The sequence below is a fragment of the Pan paniscus genome, chromosome 14 (genome assembly GCF_029289425.2).
Source record: "Pan paniscus chromosome 14, NHGRI_mPanPan1-v2.0_pri, whole genome shotgun sequence".
In the NCBI taxonomy this organism is placed as follows: Eukaryota; Metazoa; Chordata; class Mammalia; order Primates; family Hominidae; genus Pan; species Pan paniscus.
The window spans coordinates 115,594,247-115,620,847 of record NC_073263.2 but is presented as its reverse complement, the minus strand read 5'-3'; the positions used below and the strand labels follow the sequence as shown (position 1 = coordinate 115,620,847).

At 56.7% G+C, this 26,601-nt stretch overlaps 2 protein-coding genes across 5 annotated transcripts in view; both read left to right on the top strand.

Annotated features, from left to right (window-relative positions):
* Positions 1 to 26,601, top strand: part of RASA3 (RAS p21 protein activator 3) — a 171,054-nt gene that overhangs the window by 1,635 nt on the left and 142,818 nt on the right. The gene's annotated exons all lie outside the window — the stretch shown is intronic.
* On the top strand, positions 13,250 to 26,251 carry LOC134728844 (uncharacterized). Its single transcript, XM_063596001.1, has 2 exons — positions 13,250 to 21,392; positions 22,208 to 26,251. Exon 2 carries the CDS (start codon positions 24,180 to 24,182, stop codon positions 25,617 to 25,619), a length of 1,440 nt encoding a protein of 479 aa, XP_063452071.1. The 5' UTR covers positions 13,250 to 21,392; positions 22,208 to 24,179; the 3' UTR covers positions 25,620 to 26,251.

Sequence of the window (26,601 nt, the reverse complement as noted above, 5' to 3'; positions counted from 1 at the left end):
GTTTAAATCCGCTGTCACTTTCATACAAGAAAGCCAGAGTTGGCGCTCCCTGAAGTGCCTGAGGTCGCCTTGCCTGGGTGGGGAAAGGTCGCAGCCCGTGGGGGTCAGTTTGCTGCTCTTTCCTTCAGCCAAGGCTGCTTGGCTCAGCCAGCGAGTCTGAGGAGTGTGAGAAGCACTGGGCTTCCTCAGTCACGGGGGCAGGAGGGCTGGAGGTGGGTGCCCCTGTGGGGCAGTGCCAGGTCTCCAGGCAGCAGGCAGAGGCGGCCTGGGGCTTTGCGGCTCGGGGGTGGGGGGCCCACAGCCGGCACAGCATGCTCGCTGTGTACTCCAGGAAGGGCTACACTTCAGTCCACGGCAGGACTTTACAGAAGGCATGGGAAGTAGAACAGGAGGGCGAGGGAAGACCAGAGTCTCAGACCAGATACTCAGACCCTGAGTCTCCCAGAAGGCAGCTTCACCGGCCTGCGGGCACTCGGCCCCACTTCTGACAGGCGTGGGGGTCAGGCACCCCTGGAGGATCCCTCGGAGAGAAGGAGGTTTGGAGATGCCACCACTTGGTCAGGCTCTGTGCTCCACTTTAAACAAGCCAGTGAAACCCTGGCTCAGCTGAGGCTTAGGCAGCTAATCCCACGTGGGGCCTGGATATCATCTGAACCTTTGACCCTCCCAGGGGCAGCAGCAGTGAGGACGGGTAGAGAGGCCCAAATGCCAGCTGCCCGACTCTCTGGATGTGGCTCCAGCAAGAAGTCCCCGTTTCCTCTCCCCTCCAGAGGTCACCTGCAGGGCTGGCTGCCTGAGGGGTATCTGTGCCCCAAGTAGCTGGGGAGACAGGGCACCTCTTGCATTTGAGCAGAGATGCAGTCTGGGCTGGAGACCCTGAGGGTGACCTGTGGGCGCGCTGGTTTGGGGTTAGTCTCATGTAACTGTGCTGCTGGCCTGATACCCCAGGGCTCCAGCAGAAAGCCCATCTGTAGAAGCGAAGTGGAGGATGACCCTGAGCGGCGCTGGTGCCAGGGGGCCACTGAGCCCCTCAGGCTCTTTCTTTAATCCACATTCATGGCCAACCTTGGCTCTGACTTGCCCTGCCTGAGTCCCTGGTCTTTAAGGCTCAGACAAGATGGTGCCCCTGTGGTTGATTGGAGGGCCCCTCACTGTCATTCACCTCTGAGCCTTGTCTCCAGGAGCGCTGGATTTGCCCATGAGTCTGCCAGTGACTTGCTGCATGACCCAGGGCCCGTGTCTTCCCCTTCATAACCTCATTTTTCCGTTTGCAAAAGGCAGGCAATTATTGTCTACTATATCCGGTGGGAACGTACAGGGCAGTGTTGTTCAGGGTTAAGTTAACACCCTGCCCCCTCACTCCCAGAACAAGAATTGTCCCTAAAGTTATACCATAAGCAATTCTGCTACTACTCTTACTAAGAAAAAAAGCCAGCACATTTTTGGGGGGATTGGGGGCTTTTTTTAAGGTATAGGGGCATTGGCCATTTAAATTCTTAAATAGCTTTGAAATGTGTGGTGGTGTGTGGCCTCATTCAGACGTTGACATTGGGAAAAATGGAAAGAATCTCTTCCTCCTTTCCCCCTTCCTCTTTGTCCTTCCAGCTCTTGCAGGTGAGGTAATAAGAGGAGAGCGCCACGTAGAAGTGAGGTGCTTTGATGGTAACAATTTAGAGTCTTTGTCTTGAAGAATCTGGCTTTCTGCATTTCAGTTTTGTGGAATCATTTTGGATATGTCCTTCTGTGCACTTAAACATCTTAAACATTGTGTCTTTCGAAACAGTCATTAACCTTTCACAGTAGAGTCTGTGTATCATGCATGACTGAGCCACACTTCCTATGCGATCGCTGCTTTGAGGAAGCCGGTGCTTCGGACTTTCCATGAGTCAGGGACCCACAGGGAGGGCACTTCCGCCACAGCCACGGCGTTGTTTTGGGGCCCCCGCCCCCAAGGCGTGCAGTGCCTCCTCCCCTCGCAGTGATGTCTTCCGTTTCCACAATACTTACTGCTTGTTTTTAAATGTGGCGCCTTATCTTGATACATGTGTTCAATAAAGAGCAACACACAAGGTGTTTCTCTCAATCTGTTAAAGAAAAAAAAAGCCAGCCCCGCGGTCCAGGGTGGGAAAGGCTCTTGCACCGCGGTGACCCTGCCGTCGAGCTGGAGGCGGTCAGCGTCCAGGAATGCCGTCCGTGGGAGGCCGGGCCTGCCGTGGGCTCCCCGCTGGGGCTTCCTGTGGCTCTCTGGTCGCTCCCTTCTTTCTCCTCTGGGCTCAGTGCCTGTGGCTCCACTGGGCTCTTGCTCCCTTCCTGTGAGGCTGGAGCTTGTCCGTGAAGAAGACCCACGGCCGGTCTGGCCCAACATTGAACCGCTGGTGCCTGCAGGCCTGTGGGGCAGTGAGGGCCGGGGGCTGCCGGCCTCCAGCCCCAGCTATCCCTCTCCTGATCACAAACAGAATCCCACCTGAAGCAGGAGGAGGTGGCACCGGGTGAGAATAGGGAGAATGACAAGTGGGGTGCCTGGAGGGTCCCCTGGACTGTGCCTCCCTGGCCCCAGCTCCTGGGCTAGAAGGTCAGGGCTCCGGGCCCAGCTCTGCTAGAAGTGGCAGCTGACACTCTCAGCCTGATGGACTCCCTCACGGGAGGTGGAGGCCGCTGGTCACAGGGCTGTTACAGGCATCAAATTAGGTGATGGTCTGTTTAATAAGAGAAAGTAGCAACAGTGTCTTCACAGGGCTAGGGCTCATTCAGGTAAGAGAAGTGTTTTGTGAATGTGAGGGAGGGATACTGGCCACGCCGTGGCTTTCCCCGTGTCTGTCTGACAGTGTAAGGAGGGGCTGTGTGGCCACACATGGGCCTTGGCATCAGAGATCCTAGATTCCCCTAATGCTAAAATTAACTTGGATATTTTATTAACCGAGCTCAGCTAAGCTGCCTGTGCTATTTTTAACCCCTGAGGACGAAGGTGCAGGGCTTGGCTGCACCTGGGAAACAGCAGGGGCTCCGGCAGGGGCAGGTTCAGCCTGGGGCCTGGGCCTTGCCTGGGAAGGGGAGTGGGTTTCCTGTGCGTGTGTGGGTGTGGAGGCGGGATGCAGATGCTAAGGGCGTCGTTTCCATGTATTATCTCATTTTATCTAAATTCTCGAAACTCCACGGCACTGAGGTGGAGAAAGGGAGACCCACAGACTTATCTGGGCCCAAGCACCCCAGCTCCACGGGCTCCTGGGATCCGAGTTCTTCTCCTCACCACTTAGTATTGTCCATTAATTTTTTTTTCTTTGAGACCGGGCCTCACTATGTTGCCCAGGCTGGTCTCCAACTCTCCAACTCCAGGACTCAAGGGATCTTCCTGCTTCAACTTCCTGAGTAGCTGGGACACAGGTACTCACCACTGCAGCCTGCCTGTCAGTTTGGAGAGCTGTTTCTTCTCTGTGATCTTGGATTGGAATGGGGGGAATCATGGAGGGCTGGAGAACAGAGAGACTTGTTGGTGACCTTAGGGACACGAGGCAGGCAGTGTTCAGGCAGGGAAGGAAGGAAGGGGCTGCTGGTCTGTGTGGGTGGACAGTGGCCTGGGAGGCCCAAGACACAGGGTGTGCTGGGAAGACAGTTTGGAGATGCAGAGGTGATCCTTTAAGCAGGGCCACAGCCACCCATCCAGCCTTCAGGCGTGTGAGCAAATGGTGCCTGGCAGGTGGACTCAGCCAGGGTGCCGGACTGGTGGGCAGAGTGTGGACCCCGGAGGCAGCCCTGGGGGCATCATTCCTGGAAGGGAATCTGGCATTGGTGGAAAACACTTTGACTTGCTTCTTTGGAGCTAGTGGAAGCAAATGAGGCATTTGGAGCTAAAGAGCGTGTGAACCGTGCAGGCGCAGAGTGGATGAGCGGCGTCTCCCTGAGGCTGGGGCACCGTGTTTGCAGGTGGCGCGTCATGTTTTAAACACAGACGTGTGTGTTTAGAAAGGAGGTGGACGTATTGGCTGGAAACAGCCACAAGCAAAGTGACGGCTGCTAAGGTTTTGAAAGTGAAGGCTGCTGAGCGATGGTGGGAGGGGCTTGGTGAGGAGGAGAGCTCCTGGGGGCCCTCGGAGGAGAGGTGGACGTAGCGAACCCACTTGGAATCAGACACCCGAGACTGCATGCTGGCCACGGTTCTTGACAATTCTTTGATTTTAGATGACCCCTAACCTCTCTCTGCCTTGGTTTCTTGGCTTGTGAAAGTGGAGGCCAAGGCCTTCTTTTGCAGAGATTAATGGGACTTAGATGCACCAGGCACTTCCCCCGCTCAGATCTTCATAGATGGGAGGTATCATTCTAGCAGAATTTGAAGCTGTCTGTTCGTCTGTAATGAACTGGACTTCTATGTAAGCAAATATATAAATTGAAAAAGAGCTACACTTTAATAAGTAGGAGGGTGTTGAGATCCAGGAGAGCTCACACTCTGGAGAGGTGGCTTTGGTTTTGGCTGTCATCTTGGAGGGGGTCTGGGAGGGGTAGCTTTGAACTTGCCCCTGAAGAGAGAGTGAGGTCTCAGGAAGGGAAGGAATCATTTGGGTTGGGCTGGTGTTATGAGATGCATGGCCTGGCCTTTGAGGGGCCCAGATAAGTTAGCTGGAGGGGCCAGTGGGACGTGTGGATGGGCCTCTGGCCGATGGGTTGACAGAAGGGGCCACATGGGGTCCCGTGGGGATGTGGTGTCACGCCCCGCAGGTGCCGGTACCTCTGGAGGGTGCGAGGTTGGACAGCAGGTGCCAGTACCTCTGGAGGGTGCGAGGTTGGACAGCCGTTGTGGAACTGTGGTGGGGGTCGGGGAGGCAGCTCACTGAGCGCGTCTCGTCTTACGCAGCCGCAGGTCAGAGCAGGGGTCTGTGTTCACGCAGGAAAGGAGGGGCTTGCCGTGCAACCAGAGCTTCTAGCTTTGAACCGTAGGTGAAGGCAATGAACAGACGTGTCTACTGCAGCAGCACCTGTGGCCAGTGGCTGAGTGAGCAAATAGCAAACAGTAGAAGCAATGTGAGGAGTTGGGGTCTCCCCGCCAATCTCCTGTCGAACTGTCACCCCGTCGTTGCAAGTGGGGCCTGGTGGGAAGCGACTGGATCTTGGGGGTGGATTTATATGAACAGCTCAGCGCCATCCCCTCGGTGCTGTTCTCACAACAGTGAGTGAGTTCTCGTGAGATCCGGTGGCACACCTCCCACCTCGCGCTCTTGCCCCCGCTCTCGCCGTGTGAGACACCTGCTCCCCCTTCACCTTCTGCCATGACTGGAAGCTTCCCGAGGCCTCCCCAGAAGCAGATGCCTCTGTACTTCCTGTACGGCTTGCAGCACCGTGACCAATAAGCCTCGTTTATTTTGAATTACCCAGTCTCAGGTGTTTCTTTATAGCAATGCAAGAACAGCCCAGTGAGTAATCGCCAACTGAAACGGTGATTATGTCATGTGCATCCACACGTGGGCTGCTCTGTGGCTTTCAAGGAACATATTAAGCCCAGGCCAAACCACATGACTCGCAGGAAGTTCCACGGCATAGGATTCAAAAGAAGCAAAATGAGAGCGCCCAACACCACCCCCTAGAAGAATGATAAACACAGATCAGATGAGTGTGCGCGGATCAGGGATAAGACCCACACAGCCTGCTAATTGGATTACCTGTGGGATGGCAGGAGTGCCGTGGTAGGAAGAGAGACAGGAATACAAGGCCTTCCGTAGCCGCAAGTATATGTCTATGATGCATCAATGTGCAGCTATGTATACGGTGGGTGAGTGAGTGAAGAACAAAGGCGGAGCTTAGAAATCATCCCTTCACAGATTGCAAGAACAGTGTTGGCTGTGGAGGACGCCAAGGCCGAGAAAGAAAATAACTTGCCTTCATTCAAGACAATGTGCTGTGTGGGAAATGCGTGTGGACAGGTGAAGGAGCGGCTCCATCAGGCCGCAGCGGGCGTCCAGCAGTGACAGGCGGAGTGAGTTGTGGCTGGCCCCTGAGAGGCCCCGGCCCCTGACAGGCCCCTGACAGGTTTTGGGGCTCCAGCCTTTGTGTCTGGGAGGCTCTGGCACAGGTGAAGGGGAACTGAGGGTTACGTCACCTGCGACAGATGGTTCAGGGTCTCTCTGGATGTGACGCAGAGTCCAAAGTGAACAGTTACAAACGTTCAAGCTTTGCTGTAGATACGAGTTTCAGAGTCACCGAGGTGCCCGGGAACCCCCTCGTCGGGCCTGGATCCCCGGAAGTGAGTTTCTCCATGGGTTATTGGTCAAACGGCATCAGAGTGTCTGGGAGATTTTGTTTTTCTGTGAGTATTTTCTCAAAAATAGTAGTTCCTTGTTCTATGAGTGTCTGAAAATATTAGGTGTGTTTCTGCAGACAGGGCTGGATTCCTGGGGCTGTAGCTCTAGCCACCCTGAAATTTGGCATTCTTAGTTTTCGTTTTCAAATAAGCTTGAATCCCACATTTGGAACAATCACCCAAATTTAAGGCTCAGTTTTGTTCCTTCTGGGGACAGTCAGTGCCCTGCTGGTATCACAACATAGCCAGTAACGGCTGCAGCGCTGACCTGCGTGTCCTGGATCCTGAGAGACACCGTGCCGGGCTTCTGGGGGCTGGGCCGGGGGGCTGGGTCAGGAGACAGGAGCCGCACTGGGGACCGAAACCGGTGCCTTGACCTGGAATTGATCGAGGAACGACTCCTGCACCTGTTCTTTCCTCTTTACATTGTTTCTTTTATGTTATCCGAATAATTTCCAACCTGTAAAGAATCATCTGTCTTGGCCCTGACTGCCCATAGGATAAAATTCCAGAGGTTGGTAAGAGGTCTGAGTCTTTCCTAGACACCGTGGGGATCCTTTTTCTGACCACCGACCAGACAGATGTCCGCTTAGGACCTGCATGGGGGCCGTGGCTCCCAGCCCCGCATGGCCCACCCCGTGGGTGCCTCCCTCGCCCCAGGATGGGCCAGAGTCCTCAGCCCCTTGCTGAGAGCCACCCTCCCTGCCTGGTGCGCATGGCGTGCCCAGGGTAGGACGGAGGATTCTCTGGGATGCCTGACAAAGCCTAGGGGTGATTGTTGTTGTGCCTTCCTGGAGCTTGGTTTTTGGACTTCATCGTCTCCAAGCTGCAGCCCGGGTCTGAACTGGGCGCGATAGACCCAGGCCGGCTGTTCGTGTGGCGTTGGAGCCAGTTCCCATTTCTGCGTTAGGTTTCATTCCTGGCCTTTTCCCTGCTTTGAGGGGCTGCACAGAGTACCTGAGGGCCCTTGCGTGCACCCCTAAATCTTCTCTTTAGCTGTGTTCCTTCTGAAGGAAAAGGTTTCACTCTTCTTTTCAGCTCTGGAGATTTCTTGTTTTGGTTCCAAACCCTCGAGGTGCTGGAGCAACTAGTTTGCCTTGATCTTGTCACTTCTGTGTTTTCTCTTCCCCAGAGCAGCCATTGCTCTGGGAGCCTGAGGACCAGCCTCAGCCCATGGCCCCTTCTGGGGCAGCCACCTCGGCGTCCGGTGGTGACTGTGCAGGACACATGTTTCCTGCCCCCCTCCTCTGAGGCTCCAGGAGCAAAGTGCTGTCCCCAAAGCCACGCTGGCAGCAGGAGCGTCTCCATGCCGGGTGCGCACCGAAGGTGTGTCCAGGGTGTAGGGACCCAGGAAGGTTGTCTTGTGGTGGACTCTGATGACCACAGCCCAGGCGCTTTTGTGGCTCGTGGGATCGCTTCCTCAGAAAGGAGGCTGGGTGCTGCCGCGGCCTTTTCCTTCCTAGAGCCCTTTCTCATGCAGCGTTGGCTGGGCCTGCTCAGCACTGTGGCAGCTGTCATGGCAGCCAGTGGCCCTTGCTTTGGGCAGCAGTGAGATGCACAGGCCTGGAGTCAGGGCTGGGGCCGATCTGCCGAAGACCCCCTTCCTAGCTGCGTCCCTCACTCGGGGCCGTCCTGCGGGAGACCCCCTTCCTAGCTGTGTCCCTCACTCGGGGCCGACCTGCCGGAGACCCCCTTCCTAGCTGCGTCCCTCACTCGGGGCCGACCGGCCGGAGACCCCCTTCCTAGCTGCGTCCCCCTGTGTGGAGGCCCCACTGGTTCTCCTGAATGCTGTGCCCTCTGCTTCCATGTCAGAACATTTCCCTCCAATGGGCAGGGGCGAACCCGCCTGCACCCCCGGGCCCAGGTGCTCCCAGATGCAGAGCAAGCCCACCCAGCGGGGGAAGGCACGGCTCGGGGGCAGGAAGGAGGTGGTGGAGCTGGGGGTGGTTCGGCCCCAAGCGCCCTGAGCCTCTGGTTGCCTACTTCATTCTGGCCCAGGCTGCATGGGGGTTTCCAAGGCTGGGGTCAGACTGGTGGACAGGGCCATTAGCAGAGATTCAGGAAGAGAAACCGGTTCTGGGAAAACCATCTGCATGCAGAGCCCAGGGGACTGGCCATGCCGGACTCTCCTCCGAGGTCAGGGTGGGATGCTCCAACAGGGCTGGTTTTCCCATGGCCTTTGGGATGAGGGCTTTTCTGGGGAATTCCAGATCCCCCCCCAGTCTGTAGGTGCCAAGCTCAGCCTTCTCAGGAAGCCTTGCTGGCCGGGGGTGGGGCTGACCGCTGAGGGGCCCTGGAGGCTGGAGCAGCCTGGGGAAGCTCTGCCGCCGTGGCCAGCTGCGCAGCCTGGAAGGGACGCCTGGCCTCCCAGATCCTCTGCCTCCCCGACAACTAATGCCCAAGACTGACTGCTGAGATTCTGGGATTTGCGGTGGGCCCCACGGACTGGAATCTTCATTAGTTTAGGGGCGGTGGCTAGAGGTAGGAGCCTCTGGGCCCTGTGTGCCCCTCAGCCAGTCACCTGCAGTGACAGTGGGAGCAGGCTCCCGCACTCGGCCCACAAACCTGCTAGCCCGGCTGCATGGTGCGAGGCAGGAGAGAGATTCCGAGAAGCTCCTTCCTGAGCGTGTGGGGGCCTGTGCATGCTCACAGCTGTAAACAACTAGTATCTCATTCACTGTACAGGGCTAGCGCGATGGGCCATAAACTCACACGGCCATGGTGTGAGGACTGGTCTGGCCGCCCGCGTCCTCAGGGCTACAGAGGAGTGAAGCGTTCAAAGTCTTTCCCTGGGGAAGCCGAAGGTCGAAGTTCGAGCTGTGCCCGAGAGGCAGAAGTTCAGGCTGAGGGAGGAGTCCGCATCCTTATGTTCCTCGGAGGTCTCCTCTTGTGACATGCTTGCACACATGCACACGTATGCACACCCATGACCCTGGGACCGTTTGGGGCAGGGTTGCACAGCTTGATGTGCAGTGTTGGGTGGAGGTAAGGGAGGCTCCGGTGGGCTTCTGTTGGCTTCTCCTTTAGCCGAGATCCGTGGCAGAAGAAACGGGCCAATCTGTGCTGAGTAGGCTGCATGCAGTTTAAAACTTCTCAAGCAGTTCTTAATCATTTTTATTCTACCCCACATGGCTGAGGCTGGGGACACTCTCCAGACAGCCCCGTGGCTCTCAGGGGCCTGGTCCCAGGAGGCTCAGCGGGATGTGTTTGGGGCACCAGGGTCCGAATGCCCCGTGGGTGGCCTCCTGCCCCCGGCCGCAGTGCTGGGATGCACCTGCCTTTCTACTTTCCACAACTTGGGATCTTTTCTGGCAACTGCTGTGCAATTTTCTAGTATTTTGTATTTGTATAAGAAACGTCTTGTTTTTAGGCCCACAACTTGTTCTTTTTCCGAATAGCTTTTCCCCCTACTTGTCACTGACCTGTTCTCTTAGGTGGCTGCATGTTACAGGGGAGTCCCCAGTCTTTGGACTGTTCCAGAGCCCAAGACTAGCTCGGCTGTGCCACTCGGGGAAGCACACTGGAATTCAAATGAGACAGATGTTACTCTGGGAATCAACTTGATCCTCTTAGATCTGTGTGAGAAGAAAACGGTGGACAAACATTGGTGCTTGAGCCGTAATTAGTAAGAAATTGCTGGTGTTCCTCCTCACCCGTGCCTGGTGACAGGAAGTCAGAAGAAGAGAGTGTTTGATCACTTCTAGATCAGTAGGTTCTGACGATGAAAAGTCCCTTTCCGTGTTATCTGTGGGGCAGGGTCACACGGAGTTTCTCTGTGGGGATTGTTCTCCACCAGGGCTCGTTGGTCCAGACCCCTCGAACGACATCGACGCCTGGCTGGAGAGAAGGGGGGGACTTGATCGACACCTGGCTGGAGAGAGGGAGGGGCCCTGATGGATGCCTGGCTGGAGAGAGGGAGGGGCCCTGATCGACGCCTGGCTGGAGAGGGGAGGGGGGGCCCTGATGGACGCCTGGCTGGAGAGAGGAGGGGGGGCCCTGATGGATGCCTGGCTGGAGAGAGGAGGGGGGGCCCTGATCGACGCCTGGCTGGAGAGGGGAGGGGGGGCCCTGATGGACGCCTGGCTGGAGAGAGGAGGGGGGGCCCTGATCGACGCCTGGCTGGAGAGAGGGAGGGGCCCTGATCGACGCCTGGCTGGAGGGAGGAGGGGGGCCCTGATCGACACCTGGCTGGAGAGAAGGTGAGGACTTGATCGACACCTGGCTGGAGAGAGGGAGGGGCCCTGATCGACGCCTGGCTGGAGAGAGGAGGGGGGCCCTGCTGGTTCTCTCGCTGCTGCTGGGGGATCCTGAGCGATCGGCCCCTCAGAGGCGTGAGCAGTTGTCTCCGGGACCTCCGTACGGCTTCCTGAATTCCCCAGCTGGTCCCATCCGTCTGGAATCAGTGGCATTCCTTTCTCTCTCCATCATTTCCTGCTCCATTCAGCGCTCCTCGAGTATTTAGAGAAAGAGTTTCTCAGCATTTGGACCCAAGAATGTGTTTATGGAAATGCTGAGTGAAAATGAAAGACTGGAAAGGGAAAAACACTTCTCACTACATTTTTGCTAAGTGCCTTTTTTAAAAGTTTATTTTGTTTTATAAAGTGTATTTCTGTGTTTTCTTTAGGGAAGCCCTTTCTGCCCTCCATGTGCCCTTCCCAGGCCCGGGAAAAGAGCTGGGGTGGGTGGGCCAGGAGGAAAGCGGGGGGTGGAGAGGGAGGGGCAGGCAGCCAATGTCATCTCCAAATAAAAGCGCTTTGATTTCTTTCCACCAGATCATGATTCATTGTCATGGGTGACCATTTAGTTCTGTGCTCCCCTGGTTTCCTTCTGGGGGACCCCACGGTGGCACCCACACCCCTGTCGCTGCCCACACCCAAGGCTTCCCTCTGGGTAGCTGCACTGGAACCAGCGGGTTTTATGAACACAAGAATGCTGGTGTTTTTCAGGCAGGATACAGCTGCTGACTTTCAGCAGAGAAGGCCAGGCAGTGGGCTAGCCTGGTCTGGTTAATAATTCATCATAGATGTGTGGATGGTCACACTGAGTGTGCGGAGCTCAAAAGCTGCCACTTGCTTAGACGCTAGTCCAGATTTTAGTATGCCTACGGCTTAAAAGTGGTGGTGACATTGGTTTTCAAATAAAATATTTCAGAAATATTTGGGACATTTCTATGCATCTAATCAGAAAATTGTGAGGCTTGTAAAAATGTGCCGTGCATTCTTAACTGGTGTGTTTATTAGGATTTGGGGCTAGAGTTGGGATGTGATAGAGTCAGTGTGAGATGGATGACTTTTTGAGGTCACCCACCAAAAGGCAACAACGGCGAGGCAAAAGCTTTTAGTTTTACTTGATGTGTTAATTACAAATATTAGTTAGAGTAAAGTGATTTTCCAGAAGCTTCCCCACCCACCAAAATGTCCTCCCACAGGCACTTGGCTGGGGGGTTTGAGTCACACAGGCGGGGGTGGGCCTCAGTTGGCCCCCCTGGGGTTCCCAGGAGGCAGCTGCAGTCGTCGGGAGCCATGAACTGGGGCTGTCCCAGGATATAAGGGAAATATTGGCTGTGCCTTCCAAGTTATTATAGAGTAAGGGATAAATAAGACAAACCCATCAACGTGGCCACGTATTTATGAGGCTCATAATGAGAATTTTCAGCCTCCTTGCAGAGGTGAGCTACTGTTGTGCTCAGGAAGATTAAGGCACTTCTAAACGGCTGTTCCCGTGCACGCACAGACACTTGGTGTGCACACGTGCACACGGCAACATCCACATGTGCACACAGGGGCGTGTGCATGCACCCCTCACACACGTGCACCCCTCACACACATGCTTACAGGTGTGTGTGCATGCACCCCTCACATACGTGCACCCCTCACACACATGCATACAGGTGTGTGTGCATGCACCCCTCATACACGTGCACCCCTCACACACATGCATATAGGTGTGTGTGCATGCACCCCTTAGACACGTGCACCCCTCACACACGTGCTCACCCACAGATGTGCATACAGGAGCATTGCATGCACCCCTCACAGACGTGCTCCCCTCACACATTCATCCCTCACACACGTGCACCCCTCACACATGTGCTCACCCACAGATGTGCATACAGGAGCATTGCATGCACCCCTCACACACGTGCACCCCTCGCACACATGCACCCCTCACACACGTGCTCTCCTCACACACGTGCATCCCTCACACACGTGCATCCCTCACACACGTGCTCTCCTCACACACATGCATCCCTCACACACGTGCACCCCTCACACACGTGCACCCCTCACACACGTGCACCCCTCACACACGTGCATCCCTCACACACGTGCACCCCTCACACACGTGCACCCCTCACACACATGCACCCCTCACACACGTGCTCACCCACAGATGTGCACCCCTCACGCACGTGCACACCCACAGATGTGCACCCCTCACGCACGTGCTCACCCACAGATGTGCATCCCTCACGCACGTGCTCACCCACAGATGTGCATCCCTCACGCACGTGCTCACCCACAGATGTGCATACAGGAGCATTGCATGCACCCCTCACAGACGTGCTCCCCTCACACACGTGCTCCCCTCACACACGTGCACCCCTCACACACGTGCTCTCCTCACACACATGCATCTGTCACACACGTGCTCTCCTCACACACGTGCTCTCCTCACACACATGCATCCCTCACACACGTGCACCCCCCCACACATGCACCCCTCACACGTGCACCCCTCACACACGTGCACCCCTCACACACGTGCATCCCTCACACACGTGCTCCCCTCACACACGTGCACCCCTCACACACGTGCACCCCTCATACATGTGCACCCCTCACACACGTGCATGCCTACACTGATGCACCCCTCACACATGTGCTCTCACACACATGCACCCCTCACACACGTGCACCCCTCACACACGTGCATCCCTCACACATGTGCTCCCCTCACACACGTGCACCCCTCACACACGTGCTCCCCTCACACACGTGCATCCCTCACACACGTGCACCCCTCACACATGTGCACCCCTCATACATGTGCACCCCTCACACACATGCACGCCCACACTGATGCACCCCTCACACACGTGCTCTCCTCACACACGTGCACCCCTCACACACGTGCACCCCTCATACATGTGCACCCCTCACACACATGCACGCCCACACTGATGCACCCCTCACACACGTGCTCTCCTCACACACGTGCACCCCTCACACACGTGCACCCCTCACACACGTGCACCCCTCATACATGTGCACCCCTCACACACGTGCTCTCCTCACACACATGCACCCCTCACACACGTGCATCCCTCACACACGTGCACCCCTCACACACGTGCATCCCTCACACACATGCACCCCTCACACACGTGCACCCCTCACACACGTGCATCCCTCACACACGTGCACCCCTCACACACGTGCACCCCTCACACACGTGCTCTCCTCACACGTGCTCTCACACACATGCACCCCTCACACACATGCACCCCTCACACACGTGCACCCCTCACACACGTGCACCTCTCACACACGTGCACCCCTCACACACGTGCACCCCTCACACACGTGCTCACCCACACTGATGCAGAAGATTTTCCAAACCTGCAGGCTCCATGTGAATAGTGGAAACTGTATTTGCAGAGTTAATTTTTCATTAAGCAAAATTATTAGGCTGCCATTGAATAACTTTTTTCAAATAACTTTATTTAAAGTGATAAAAACTTTTATCATTACAAATAAATTAAGCATTAACTCAGTAGTGTTTTGCCTCTTCTAAGGGTTCGTGTGCCGTAAGGTGCAGTTTTCCCTCACGTTTTAACGGCTCTGACAGGTGCCGCTCAGTCACCAGTTTCCCCTTTCCCAGTGGCTTGGAACAGCGGTCTGTCCTACGCTGGAGTCTTTTGGATTCCTCAGAATGCGGCATGTTTATGAAAAAGCATTCATAGGGAGGGGTAGGGATGGGGGTCTCTAGGTTAATAGCGAGGACAGTATTTCTATTTTATGTATGTGTGTTTCAGAGTTGCAAATCACCTCAGATAAAATAGGGCCCCTTAGACAAGACAGCAGGCCTGGCCCGAGGGGAGGGGTGTCTGTGATGACCTTCTCAAGGCCAAAAACTTCAGGACCAGCAGGATTCCTCCAGAGAATGTTTTCTTGAAGAGCGTTAGCTGCACGTTGCAAGGCCGGCCGAGAGGGCACAGGCCCACAGGGGACCCGGGGTTCCGCCCCTGCGCTGCTGCCAGGCTCTGGCTGTGTGACCTGTCACCCTCCAGGCCTCAACATCCACACTCATGTCAGCAGGGTGATGACAACTTCCCAGGGACCCCAGAACGTCACCCGCCTCAACTGCAGATGGCCTCTGAGCACGTGTCCCATTCACAGAGCGTTTGGGTTTCTTCTTTAAGCATGCTGGTTATGACAGAAAGTAAAATATTAACCAAGAAGAATAATCTCACATTTAAATACAGCTTCAAACAAACACATACATCTGTAGCAACGTAGTTACAGGAGACTGAGAAGGCGTGGGGGCTCCTCATCATTCCAGGCTGTGCTTCTCCCGTGAGAAGCAATAGAGGTAGGAGACTGCGGCTGTTTCTGACCTCTGGACCGGTTAGAGAGCGTTTGTAGGGTAAAAACATACATAGGAGGCTGTGTGTTATGGGAGGAGCCACCAAATCGGCAGGCGACAGCGAGGGGGACACGCGGCCTGCAGAGGGCGTGGACATGACCAGCTGCTTCGAGGCCTGCACTCTGCCTCCGACGGCTTTATCTCTAGGGCATGAGTCTCTTGTGACAGGAAGTGAGTATTAATGAATCAGTTAACCATTTTCTAAACTGGGAAGTTGTCTTGTGACCAGTCTTCATGCAGGCAGGCACCTCCCCCGCGTGCCCGACACTAACCCAAGCCTTATGTTTTGTGGGACACGTGGCCTCGCCCGGGCCAAGGGTCGGTGTGACTGTCCAGCCTCTGTGTCACCAAGGTGGGGTGTTCATCTATTGAACTCACATCCTCACCAGCCGTCCCAGCCAGGAGACACTCGGGAAAACTGCTACCGCACGGCGGCACAGGGACCGTAAACATGTTGCCGCTGGACATAATGGAAGCTGCCGATGACACCACACACAAAGCCCCCCATGGGTTCCAAGTATTTTTACACGGCCAGACCTGGCCCTGTGCCTTGTTTAGCAGCCTCTCTGTGGAGAAGCCTTCTCCTGCTGGGACCTGCAGCAGCCCACAACTGGGGGTGGGGCTGGGGGAACCTGCAGCAGCTCACAACTGGGGGTGGGGCTGGGGAACCTGCAGCATCTCACAACTGGGGGTGGGGCTGGGGAACCTGCAGCATCTCACAACTGGGGGTGGGGCTGGGGGAACCTGCAGCAGCTCACAACTGGGGGTGGGGCTGGGGGAACCTGCAGCATCTCACAACTGGGTGTGGGGCTGGGGAACCTGCAGCATCTCACAGCTGGGGGTGGGGCTGGGGGTGCTTTCACCCACGGCCAGGGGTCGTGCCCGGGAATTTCCCAGCTTACCAGCTTAGCACCCCCGCGTTGTCCCCGGAACTGGGAGCTATGGGTCTTTCCACTGTTGGTCACGACTCTGCCCTGTCACTGCACATGAGGGCGGGTGGCTGAAAAATCAAAGCCAAGTAAGCTTTGGAGGGAGCGTGTTTAACCTGCCCTCGGGTTTACACTGAAACCCTGCCCACATTTTATCAAGGGATGCCCATAAACAAAGGTCGGCGAAGGATGAAGAAAAACAAGTTGCTTTTACGAGTCAATTAAATATGTAATAGTGCTCAACTCATTTTGGCCTGTGTGGTTTAAAGACCAGACGAGAATATGCTGTTATTTAAGTAAAGGTAAAATGAGGGTCTGGGCCCATTTGCACCATTTAGCAAGTGAATGGGTAGCTTTTGTGGTCAGACCTCACTTTGGCTGACAGAGCTAGGAAATGTGCAAGGAGCATTTGCTGATTAATTCATCTCCCTCCATCCGTCCGTGTCCCCGTTCCTTCACCCCTCTGCGTGCCAGGTCAAGATATCCCAGAGAATGTTTCTAGAGGAGTTCTGGACTCAAGTCTAATAAAGGAAACCCCAGGAAATCCAGAACAGAAAGTTAGCGTGTGACAGGAGGAAATTCGTTTTGCACTCCACAGCTGAATTTGCGGTTGCCTTTCTAACGTCACATGGGCCGTGCTGAGGATAGGCCAGGTCTCTCTCCCCTGCACAGACATCGCAGACGCTCACCGTGGTGGGGTGGATTGATGGACATGGTGAGAGCTGCATGGACATTGCAGATACTACAGACATCGCAGACACTACAGACATCGCAGACACTTGCTGTGGTGGGTGGATTGATGGATGCGGTGTGAGCTGTATGGACATCACTCGCCATGGTGGGTGGACTGATGGACGCGGTGTGAGCTGTACGGACATCACTCGCCATGGTGGGTGGATTGGTGGACACGATGTGAGCCAGCCAGTCTCTGATGGCAACTGTTTTACATTCCCGGGTAGCATTTGTCCCCTCTGGTTTTCTCATTGGCATCTTTCTCTCTTTTTAAGAAATTCGTCAGAAGCAACATGGTTCTTCCCAGTGAGTGTAGCAGAGGTCTGCTTGACATTTTAGATACATTTCTCCAATTCTCCTTCCGTTCCTTGCCAGCCACTATGTGCTGTGCTGAGCTCAAGCCACAGGTGCGTCTGCCCAAGTGCAGGGCCCTGTCGGGAAGAGCCGTCTGAGGCCCCCAGTCTCCGTGGAAGGAGGTGCCTGTGAGAGACGACGTGCCAGGAGGAGGCCGGTGTGGCTGAGCAGACAAACTTACATTCAGAGAAGCCTCATCCGTGGAAACAGCCCAGGAGGTACAGCAGCTGTTGGGCTCTGGACTTGGCATGTGGCTTATGGCCGAGCATCCCCTTAGGATCATCCCAGCCCTCCAACTCCTGCCCCCAAGTCGGGAAAGGCTCCCCGTGCATGGCAGGGCCTCCGCGCGCTCTGGAGTCCTGGTCGGCCTCTGCTGGGATGGGCTGGGCCTTTCTCTGAGCCCCAAGGGCTTTAGTGCCTCCCAGCCCCACCCTCCAGCCTTCCCTGAGCTAAGCACCTTCCCAGCCCCCTGCTGGCCTCTCATTCACTCTCTGAATGGGGAGTGTTGCTTTTTTGCTGAGGATTCTCTTGGAAACCCTTTGAGCTGAGAGATGAGCCCACAGCGGTGCCTCTGCCTCGGATGTTGGTGTACCCTGCGGCCCCATGGGGAGTGGACGCTGGCAGTCGGGGCACCTTGGCTGTGGGAAAGGAGGACCACGCTGGCCACAGAGGCCTGAGTGTGTGGGACCAGGGCAAGCAGGGAGAGCTGGCATACCCCCACCCCATTCTCCAGTTACCAACCCTTAACCCGGGGCTCTCCTAGCGGGGTCCCCATACCTGCAGCACCAGCATCCCCGGGCACGCGTGTGAAGTGCTCGAGGCAGGCTGCACCCCTACAGAGCTGGGGCTGGCGATCTCTTTCCACAGGCCCTGCAGAGAGTTCCCGTCCGGCTGAAATCTGAGACCCCGGTCTAAAGAGTGTGATTCTCTTCCTGCAGAGTATCAGGAGCAGACCAGCTTCCCAAACAGTCACCCGCAGAGCTTCTGCTCCTTCGGGGAGGGCCCTGACTTTCTCGTGGTAGAAATCCTCCACCCGGCCAGGTTCCGGCTGCCCCAGGCCCCCTAGAAGACTCCGGGGATTGATGAGCAGATGCGGGGCTGCCTGGAGCTGGCCTGGCCCCTGGTGCCCTGCTAATGCCATTTTTTGGTAACACCCATTCACAATAGCCTGGCTGAGGGTTTTGTTCTCCTTCTCTTTATTTGCTATCACTAAATCCATCTGATTAAAAATTAGCCTGGTGTGCCCTTGTCCCAGGTGCTGGCGGGGGGGTGCCTGGGGGCTGCTGTTTCCAGGGAGAGGGAGGGACAGTGTCACTTACGGGACCACACAAAGGGGCGAATCTGCCTTTTGCTTTTGCCTCTTCCGCTACAGCTCCCACCCTCGCCTGTTCCTTGGAATTAGATAGGGTGAAGTCTGTGCCTCCTTCACCAGCATAAACAGAAGCTATTTTAAGTTGATGGGCCCCAACCCCAACCAAGACACAGGATCCGATGATCCTCTGGAAGCGCCGTTTTTGCTCAAATTGCAGCTGGGGATGTCCTAACTCCTGACCACAGATGGAGGTTTGACATACTCTGCTTTACGCATGAGGTTTTCTGAACAGCTTATGTAGCTAGAGGCTGTTTTGGAGAAACAGAGATGGTCATGGACATAGTTGCAGATACCAAGGCTGTCAGTGGACGTGGAGAGGCTGGGCTCTGTGTGATGCAGGAAGTGACGTTTCCCTCCTTAGAGGCTCAGCCCGTTGGAACTCAGCCTGCAGCTCGTTTGAGGCTCAGCCCGTTAGAACTCGGCCTGCAGCTCTTTGTGGCTCAGCCCGTCAGAACTCGGCCTGCAGCTCGTTTGAGGCTCAGCCCCTTAGAACTCGGCCTGCAGCTCGTTTGAGGCTCAGCCCCTTAGAACTCGGCCTGCAGCTCGTTTGTGGCTCAGCCCGTTAGAACTCGGCCTGCAGCTCGTTTGAGGCTCAGCCCGTTAGAACTCAGCCTGCAGCTCTTTGTGGCTCAGCCCGTTAGAACTCGGCCTGCAGCTCGTTTGTGCCGTTCCATGTTGCAGTTTTAGGTTTTTTTTTTTTTTTTTTTTTTTTTACTTTGAGCAGCCCTGGATTATGACAGGTGTCTGGTGATGTCTTTCCTGACCAGAGTGTGGCTCAGCCCCCGACCGGGGCCCACGGCCAGACCCTCACTCTGCTGCCCCCCACCTGGGACACCGTGGCTCTCTCAGGAGGATTCTCACTCCCCAGCCAAGCACAGTCTGTGGTGTCAAACCTGCCGGTGTCCGGATGGGTGTGTCCTGGTGCTCTGAGGCTCCGGTCTGGGCTGTGGGGACGCGGGAGGCTGAGCGGGTGAAGGCGGCTGTGATGTGTGTGTCACGCCCTGTGCAGGTGCCAGGAGGGGCTGTCGGTCCTCACAGCAGCCAGGGGAGGAAGCTTGTTGTGTTTGTTGCTGATGAGGAAACCGGGCTCTGGGAGGGAAGTGCTTTGCCGGCTCACGCTGGGCCACAGCTGCCTGCTGCTTTCCTGAGAAGCCGTGTAAGGAAGGTGGCGGCCGAGTGCGCAGAACCTGTCCTGTGTAGGGCCAGGGGTCATGCAGCTGTGCAGGGAAGCAGCCGCAGGCACGGTGCCGTCCAGTGAGCCGGACTGTATCCATTTCACCTTATTTCAGACACTGAGATTTGAGTTGCACGTAATGTTCACAGGCATGAAATGTTAACCTTTTGATAATTTTTAAATTACTTAAAATCTACCTTGCAGGCGTTACGGCACAGGGTTTGGTCAGGGGCCCGGGTCTGTCTCTCCCTGGTCCTGGCAGCCATGTAAGCCCATGGACCCAGAGCAGGGGTCCAGGTTCCAGGCCCCCCTGGGCACTGCTGAATTCTGTCCCACTGACTTAGATTTTTTGTTTTATTCTGAGCATTTCTGTGTCTGTTGATTCACTATTTTTTTCTGGTTATAGAAGGAATAATTTTTCTTTTACCAACCACCCAGGCTGCAGCCACCTGTGACTGGTCAGGTTTCTGTGATGGGGAGAGGGCCTGGCCCTGAGGTCTGTGTCTCACGGCTCTCACTGGGCTCCGCCAGACGCTCGTTGCCCTGAGGGTGCAGCTGTGGCAGCATCTGTGGGTGGCTGAGGAGACGGGACGTTCACCGGGAAGTTGCGCCCCAAGGGTGTTCTGGGGGCTGCCTCATGTCCCAGAGCTAGACCCACACGATGCTGAGCCTCATGCCTCGTGCCGCTGCGAGGCCACCCCCGGTCAAAGAGACCCAGTCCCCTGCCTCGTGGCCCTGCGCCAGCCCCGCCTCTGGTGACGTCTCTTTGGAAGCCACAGCAGGAGGAGGCTGCTCACGGCGTTTGGAGGCTCGAGGGCCTGGTCTCCGGGTGTGCACAGCCGGGATGGAGCAGAAGGAGGATGAGCTTAAGTCAGAGAGTCCTGGGCTCCAGTTTTGCTTTGACGTTTATGTTGCTTTAAGAGAAAACAGCTCAGCTGTGCTTTTCTCCTCTCCGCGGCCCTCGTGGCTGATCTGTATGGAAGATTAGAGGGGACCCTGTGTCAACGTCCACAGCCCACCGTAGGCGCTGAGTAAATGTTGGTCGGTGTTTTTCTCACTTTATTTTCAAGCTGTCATTGGCTTGGGATTTTGTAAAAGGCAGCTGGGGTGTGGATTGGAGTGGAGCTCTAAGATGCTTGAGGCAAGAGGAGGCTGTGAACAGGAGGGTTTGGACTGGGAACCACGCAGCACAAACGAGCTGAGTTCGAGGAAGGCCTCAGTGCCTTGAAAGGCAGCTGCTGTTTACACTTTTCTCAAGACAGAGGCTTCACGTGGTCGCCGTTCACACAAGTGCCAAGCAAGACCCTGGCACCAGAGGCGTGGACTGAAAATGAAGCCACCTGAACGTCCTGTGACTGTCACGAAGCCGGTCGTGGTCGGGGGCCCGTGTGTGTTTGTCAGGCCAGGGCCCTGCCGCCTGCCCTCTGGCTTAAGGAATCCAGTTGGGGAGAAACACTCCCTCTGAGTACCCCTGGGGTTTTGACCCAGCTCGAGGTTGTAAACAGGTGGAGGGGGCCAAGTGGAGAGGCTTTGCTGTGATAGAGACCTGGGCCTGCCCTGCCGCCGTCCGCCGGGAGCCCACGGCAGCCTCGCCCTCCGACACCCGCACGCTGCATGCAGTGGACTGAACTGCAGGACGCCTGTGTTGCTGCCAGTTCTGCTGTTTGGGAGAAACTCTCTGTGTTAAGTTGGATCTTCCTTGTGACTGATTCAGAGGAGCCACGTTGCTACGGAAGGGCTGGGACCCAGACACAGGGTCCAGAGTGTCCTCGAGGTATCAGAAGAACTCCTGGAGAGCAAGCTGAGGGCTGTGTCATCGCCACACCCTCCGTGGGTCCCTGCTCCTGAGTTAGGCTATGCCCAGCCGCCCAGTGACTCAGAAGCTATGCACACAAGGTGTGAATCCCACCTTGCTCTAGCACCAAGAAAACAGCACCTGGTGATGGGATGTGGATGGCAGACGTGGGGTGACAGACAGGGGATAATGGACATGGGGTGATGGACGTGGGGTGATGGACATGGGGTGATGGATGCGGGGTGACGGACGGGGGATCATGGACGCGGGGTGATGGACGGAGGATGACGGACGCGGGGTGATGGATGGTGGTGATGGACGCGGGGTGACGGACGCGGGGTGACGGATGTGGGGTGACAGACGGGGTGATGGTTTCAGGGTGACAGATGCAGGGTGACAGACTTGGGGTGACGGACGGGGGATGACAGACGGGGTGATGGATGCGGGGTGACAGATGCGGGGTGACAGACGCGGGGTGATGGGGGATGACAGCTGCGGGGTGACGGACGGGATGACGGAGGATGGTGGGTTGTGGGATGATAGGACTTCTCAGCACTGGTCGCTCCTGCCTGGGGGTGGGAATGAATGGGAAGGAGAAAGGCTCGGAGAGGTCCTTGTCCAGTGGCCAGGAGTGGGGCTCAGGTTTTTCCTAGTGTTCAGGGAATCCCGCAGAGCCCCTAGGGGATGGCAGGGCCACCCCCACCATGCCGGCAAGGAAGCAGGCTTGGAGAGGCTTAGCCTCTGAGGCGGCCGTGGAGAGTGGCACTCAGGGGCTGGCTCAGGTCCCAGGCCGGGTGCGAGCTGATCCGCGTCAGCCTCTGGTTCTGAAACACTGAGCCTGGCTCCATTCTGAAAAGTGCAGCAGTAATTTGAGCCTTGTTCTGAATGGCCCCGCTGATTCATCCTGCTTTTGCAGGGCCCTGCTGAAGGACAGCGGCTTCTGCTTCCTCTGATCCTGGCAGCCTGGAACTTCCTGAGAGGACTGGGCATGTGGATAGCCATGGTGGGGACGTCCTTCAAACTGGGGAATGGGCTCCCCTAGACACAGTCGCTTCCACAGGAATCTTCTAGAGCCTCACCCAGGGCAGAGCGGACACCCGCAGCAGCCTGGAGTTCCGGGGAGCCCCGGCCGCCTGCCTGGGTCATGAGGGACAGGCCAGCCCCCAACCCTTGGGTAGGAAGAGCCCAGGCCTCAGGCAGGACAGGCACCTGGGTGAACAGACAGCTTCCCCTGCAGGAGGAGATGCAGCTGTTCAGAAGCAGACCTCCAGCGTGGGAAAATCAGACCCACGGTGTCAGGGTGCACAAAGGCAGGACACACAGGCCCGTCCCCTGCGAGGGTCAGGACACGAAGGAGGGACACACAGGCTCGTCCCCCGCAAGGGTCAGGACACAAAGGAGGGACACACAGGCCCGTCCCCTGCGAGGGTCAGGACACGAAGGAGGGACACACAGGCCCGTCCCCTGCGAGGGTCAGGACACGAAGGAGGGACACACAGGCTCGTCCCCCGCAAGGGTCAGGACACAAAGGAGGGACACACAGGCCCGTCCCCTGCGAGGGTCAGGACACGAAGGAGGGACACACAGGCTCGTCCCCCGCGAGGGTCAGGACACGAAGGAGGGACACACAGGCCCATCCCCTGCGAGGGTCAGGACACGAAGGAGGGACACACAGGCTCGTCCCCTGCGAAGACCAGGACACGAACGTGGGACACACAGGCCTGTCCCCTGCGAGGACCAGGACACAAAGGCAGACACACAGGCCACGTACCCCGTGAGGGTCAAGGTGCCCAGGGTCAAGGCTGGAGCCTGAACGCTGTCCGCAGACCGTGGCTGGATGGAGACTGCCATGTTGAAATGCCTGCACATCTGATCCAGATGTGGCCGTGCACACCAAGCCATCCTCGCCAGCTGTGGCTCTGGGGGGGCCTGGCTGAGGGAGGGAAAAAAGTTAACTTTTTCTACCTGGAGACTTAACTGGCTAGAATGAATATCTATTTCTTTGTAATTAAGAACATTTTAAAATACAGAAAAATTGTTTCCTTATAAGACTTTTAATTTTAAACATACGCAGAGCTTTCTAAAAGGGACGCAGCATATAGTTTGGTTTCTGTGGGCCATGTGCCTTCCATGTGCCTGGAGGATGGCCAGGTGGTTTTGTGATGTGTGTCATAGTTTGCACCCAGCTGGTTCAGGTGTTAAACCAAAAACAATTAATAAAGCAGTGGTGGTGATCAGTTCAGACAGAGCCCAGCCCCTCCCCACGCCAGGGGCTTATGCTCCGGAGCGGGAAGCGTGTTCTAAGTGGGACTTGTGTGTGAATTTCTACACCTACGCTAAGTAAAATGGGCATTTATTTACAAAGCTCCGAATTACATTACGTTTTATATTTTATGTTTAAACTTCATTAGGAAAAACTGCCATTATTGTTACACGTAATGAGTTGACTGTCAATATAAACGAAGGAAATGTTGGCAAAAGAGAAATTAGACCTATCATTTTTATTTATAATAATCTCAAATGCTGTTAAATTTGTAAGCATTTCTGTTGCTTTATAGATGTTTTGGAAAAGCTAATTTTAAGTTTTCAAGAATGAGAAGTTGTTCCCACTGAAAGCCTGGCACGTTAGCGTCTTTCTTTGCGTTAGTTTCTCTCCATTCTTATTTTGCTCCGTGGAGATACGGTGCACGCACACATATTCAATATTAAACACACATCTGTAAACACACACAGGAAACATTAAACCCATATGTTTCTATGTATTATTGAAAGTTCATCGGAAAAGACAGCAGAGGCCGTGTGTTGCTCTGTGATGCACCCATCCGGAGGCTGCCGTGTGCTGCTCTGCCACGCGCACCCATCCGGAGGCTGCCGTGTGCTGCTCTGCCATGCGCACCCATCCAGAGGCTGCCGTGTGCCACTGTCACGCACACCCATCCGGAGGCTGCCGTGTGCCCCTCTGCCACGCGCACCCATCCGGAGGCTGCCGTGTGCCCCTCTGCCACGCGCACCCATCCGGAGGCTGCCGTGTGCCACTGTCACGCGCACCCATCCGGACGCTGCCGTGTGCCACTGTCATGCACACCCATCCGGAGGCTGGCGTGTGCCGCTCTGCCATGCGCACCCATCCAGAGGCTGCCGTGTGCTGCTCTGCCACGCGCACCCATCCGGAGGCTGCCGTGTGCCGCTCTGTCATGCGCACCCATCCGGAGGCTGCCGTGTGCCACTGTCATGCACACCCATCCGGAGGCTGCCGTGTGCTGCTCTGCGATGTGCACCCATCCGGAGGCTGCCGTGTGCTGCTCTGCGATGTGCACCCATCCGGAGGCTGCCGTGTGCCACTGTCACGCGCACCCATCCGGAGGCTGCCGTGTGCCACTGTCACGCGCACCCATCCGGAGGCTGCTGTGTGCCACTGTCACGCGCACCCATCCGGAGGCTGCCGTGTGCCACTGTCATGCGCACCCATCCGGAGGCTGCCGTGTGCCACTGTCATGCGCACCCATCCGGAGGCTGCCGTGTGCCGCTCTGCGATGTGCACCCATCCGGAGGCTGCCGTGTGCCGCTCTGCCACGCGCACCCATCCGGAGGCTGCCGTGTGCCGCTCTGTCATGCGCACCCATCCGGAGGCTGCCGTGTGCTGCTCTGCCATGCGCACCCATCCAGAGGCTGCCGTGTGCCACTGTCACGCACACCCATCCGGAGGCTGCCGTGTGCCACTGTCATGCACACCCATCCGGAGGCTGCCGTGTGCCACTGTCACGCACACCCATCCAGAGGCTGCCGTGTGCCGCTCTGCCATGTGCACCCATCCGGAGGCTGCCGTGTGCCACTGTCATGCACACCCATCCGGAGGCTGCCGTGTGCCACTGTCATGCACACCCATCCGGAGGCTGCCGTGTGCCACTGTCATGCACACCCATCCGGAGGCTGCCGTGTGCCGCACTGCCATGCACACCCATCCGGAGGCTGCCGTGTGCCGCTCTGTCATGCGCACCCATCTGGAGGCTGCCGTGTGCCGCTCTGCCATGCGCACCCATCTGGAGGCTGCCGTGTGCCACTGCGATGTGCACCCATCCGGAGGCTGCCGTGTGCCGCTCTGCCATGTGCACCCATCCGGAGGCTGCCGTGTGCCGCTCTGCCACGCGCACCCATCCCAACACCCGGTCATCCTCTTCCTCCCACTCAGTGCCTGCGATTTCCTGCCGTGGCCCCAGAGGAATGGCAGCTCTTTAGGGTCAGGACTGCTCAGCTCAGGGCGGGTGCAAGACGCTCTGTGTGTCAGAGTCTTGCACTGTGGAATGCCCGCTTCCTTTCCCCCACGCTGATTCCCCCACTGTGTAGCTTACCGTAATAGTTTCACAGCTAGCTGACTTCCTTAGGCCACTGGAATATTGATTTGTTCTCATGTTCTCTTAAAAATATTTTTCAAAGATTGAGAAGACACCGTAAATATGCCGTCATGGTCAGGTGTCAGGACAACGGACGGGCTGCTCAGAGCCTGGCCTGGTTTCTGTCATTTCTGGAAAGCTGTGGGTCTGTTGCAGACGCCAGTGCCTCCCATCCAGCCTCAGGCTGGGTGAAGCGAGGTGGAGGGAGCGTCTGTTTGGTCAGTGCTGGCCCCGGATGTGCCTGTGGCCTTGTAAGGCAGGAGGCAGGTGAGGAGCTTCGATGCCGGTGGTCCCTGTCCCCGTGCTGGAGGAGGGGGGCTGCCAGTGCTGCTGCTCCTTGGCTGAGGCCTCCTGAGCCCTTTTCCCCTAGGTGTCCCCTCCCAAAGCCGGGCTCCTCATAAATTTGGGGGTACAGAGCTCTGCGGCACCCCTTGGTGGAATTGCCTCTGGAGAGCTCCACTGCTGCTGTGAACCTGCCTCTGCTTGCTGGTCACACGGCTGCCCAGTGAGCACCCCTCAGTGCAGGGTCCATGGCACCCTGGCATCTCAGAGGGCTGGCGGCTGCTGGGGATGAGGCTGGAGCCCAAGGGCAGGGTGGGGGCTTGCGTGGGGGTCGTCCTCCCAGTCCCGGACCTGCCCTCCACCTGGGGAGAGCCCCACCCACCCTTCTGAGGTGACAGCTTGGCCCTGGAGACTACCTGCCCTGACTGGGGGCCAGGCGTGCTCTCCATCTCCAGGGATTCTGGGGCTTGGGGAGGTCACAGTCTGTTGGAGGAGGGTGCGCCAATTGGCCAAAGGGTGTTTATGGCCCGAGATGGAAGCTGGGCTCGGGGGGCCGAGAGCCTGGGGGCCACCCTTCCTGTGAGGGCTGCTGACGCTGGTGTGGGCAATGCTCAGGTGAACGTGTGTGGGGAGGGGA

Excerpts from the sequence above, each read along its gene's own strand:
- LOC134728844 (XM_063596001.1), top strand. The coding sequence starts at position 24,180 with ATGCGCACCCATCCAGAGGCTGCCGTGTGCCACTGTCACGCACACCCA.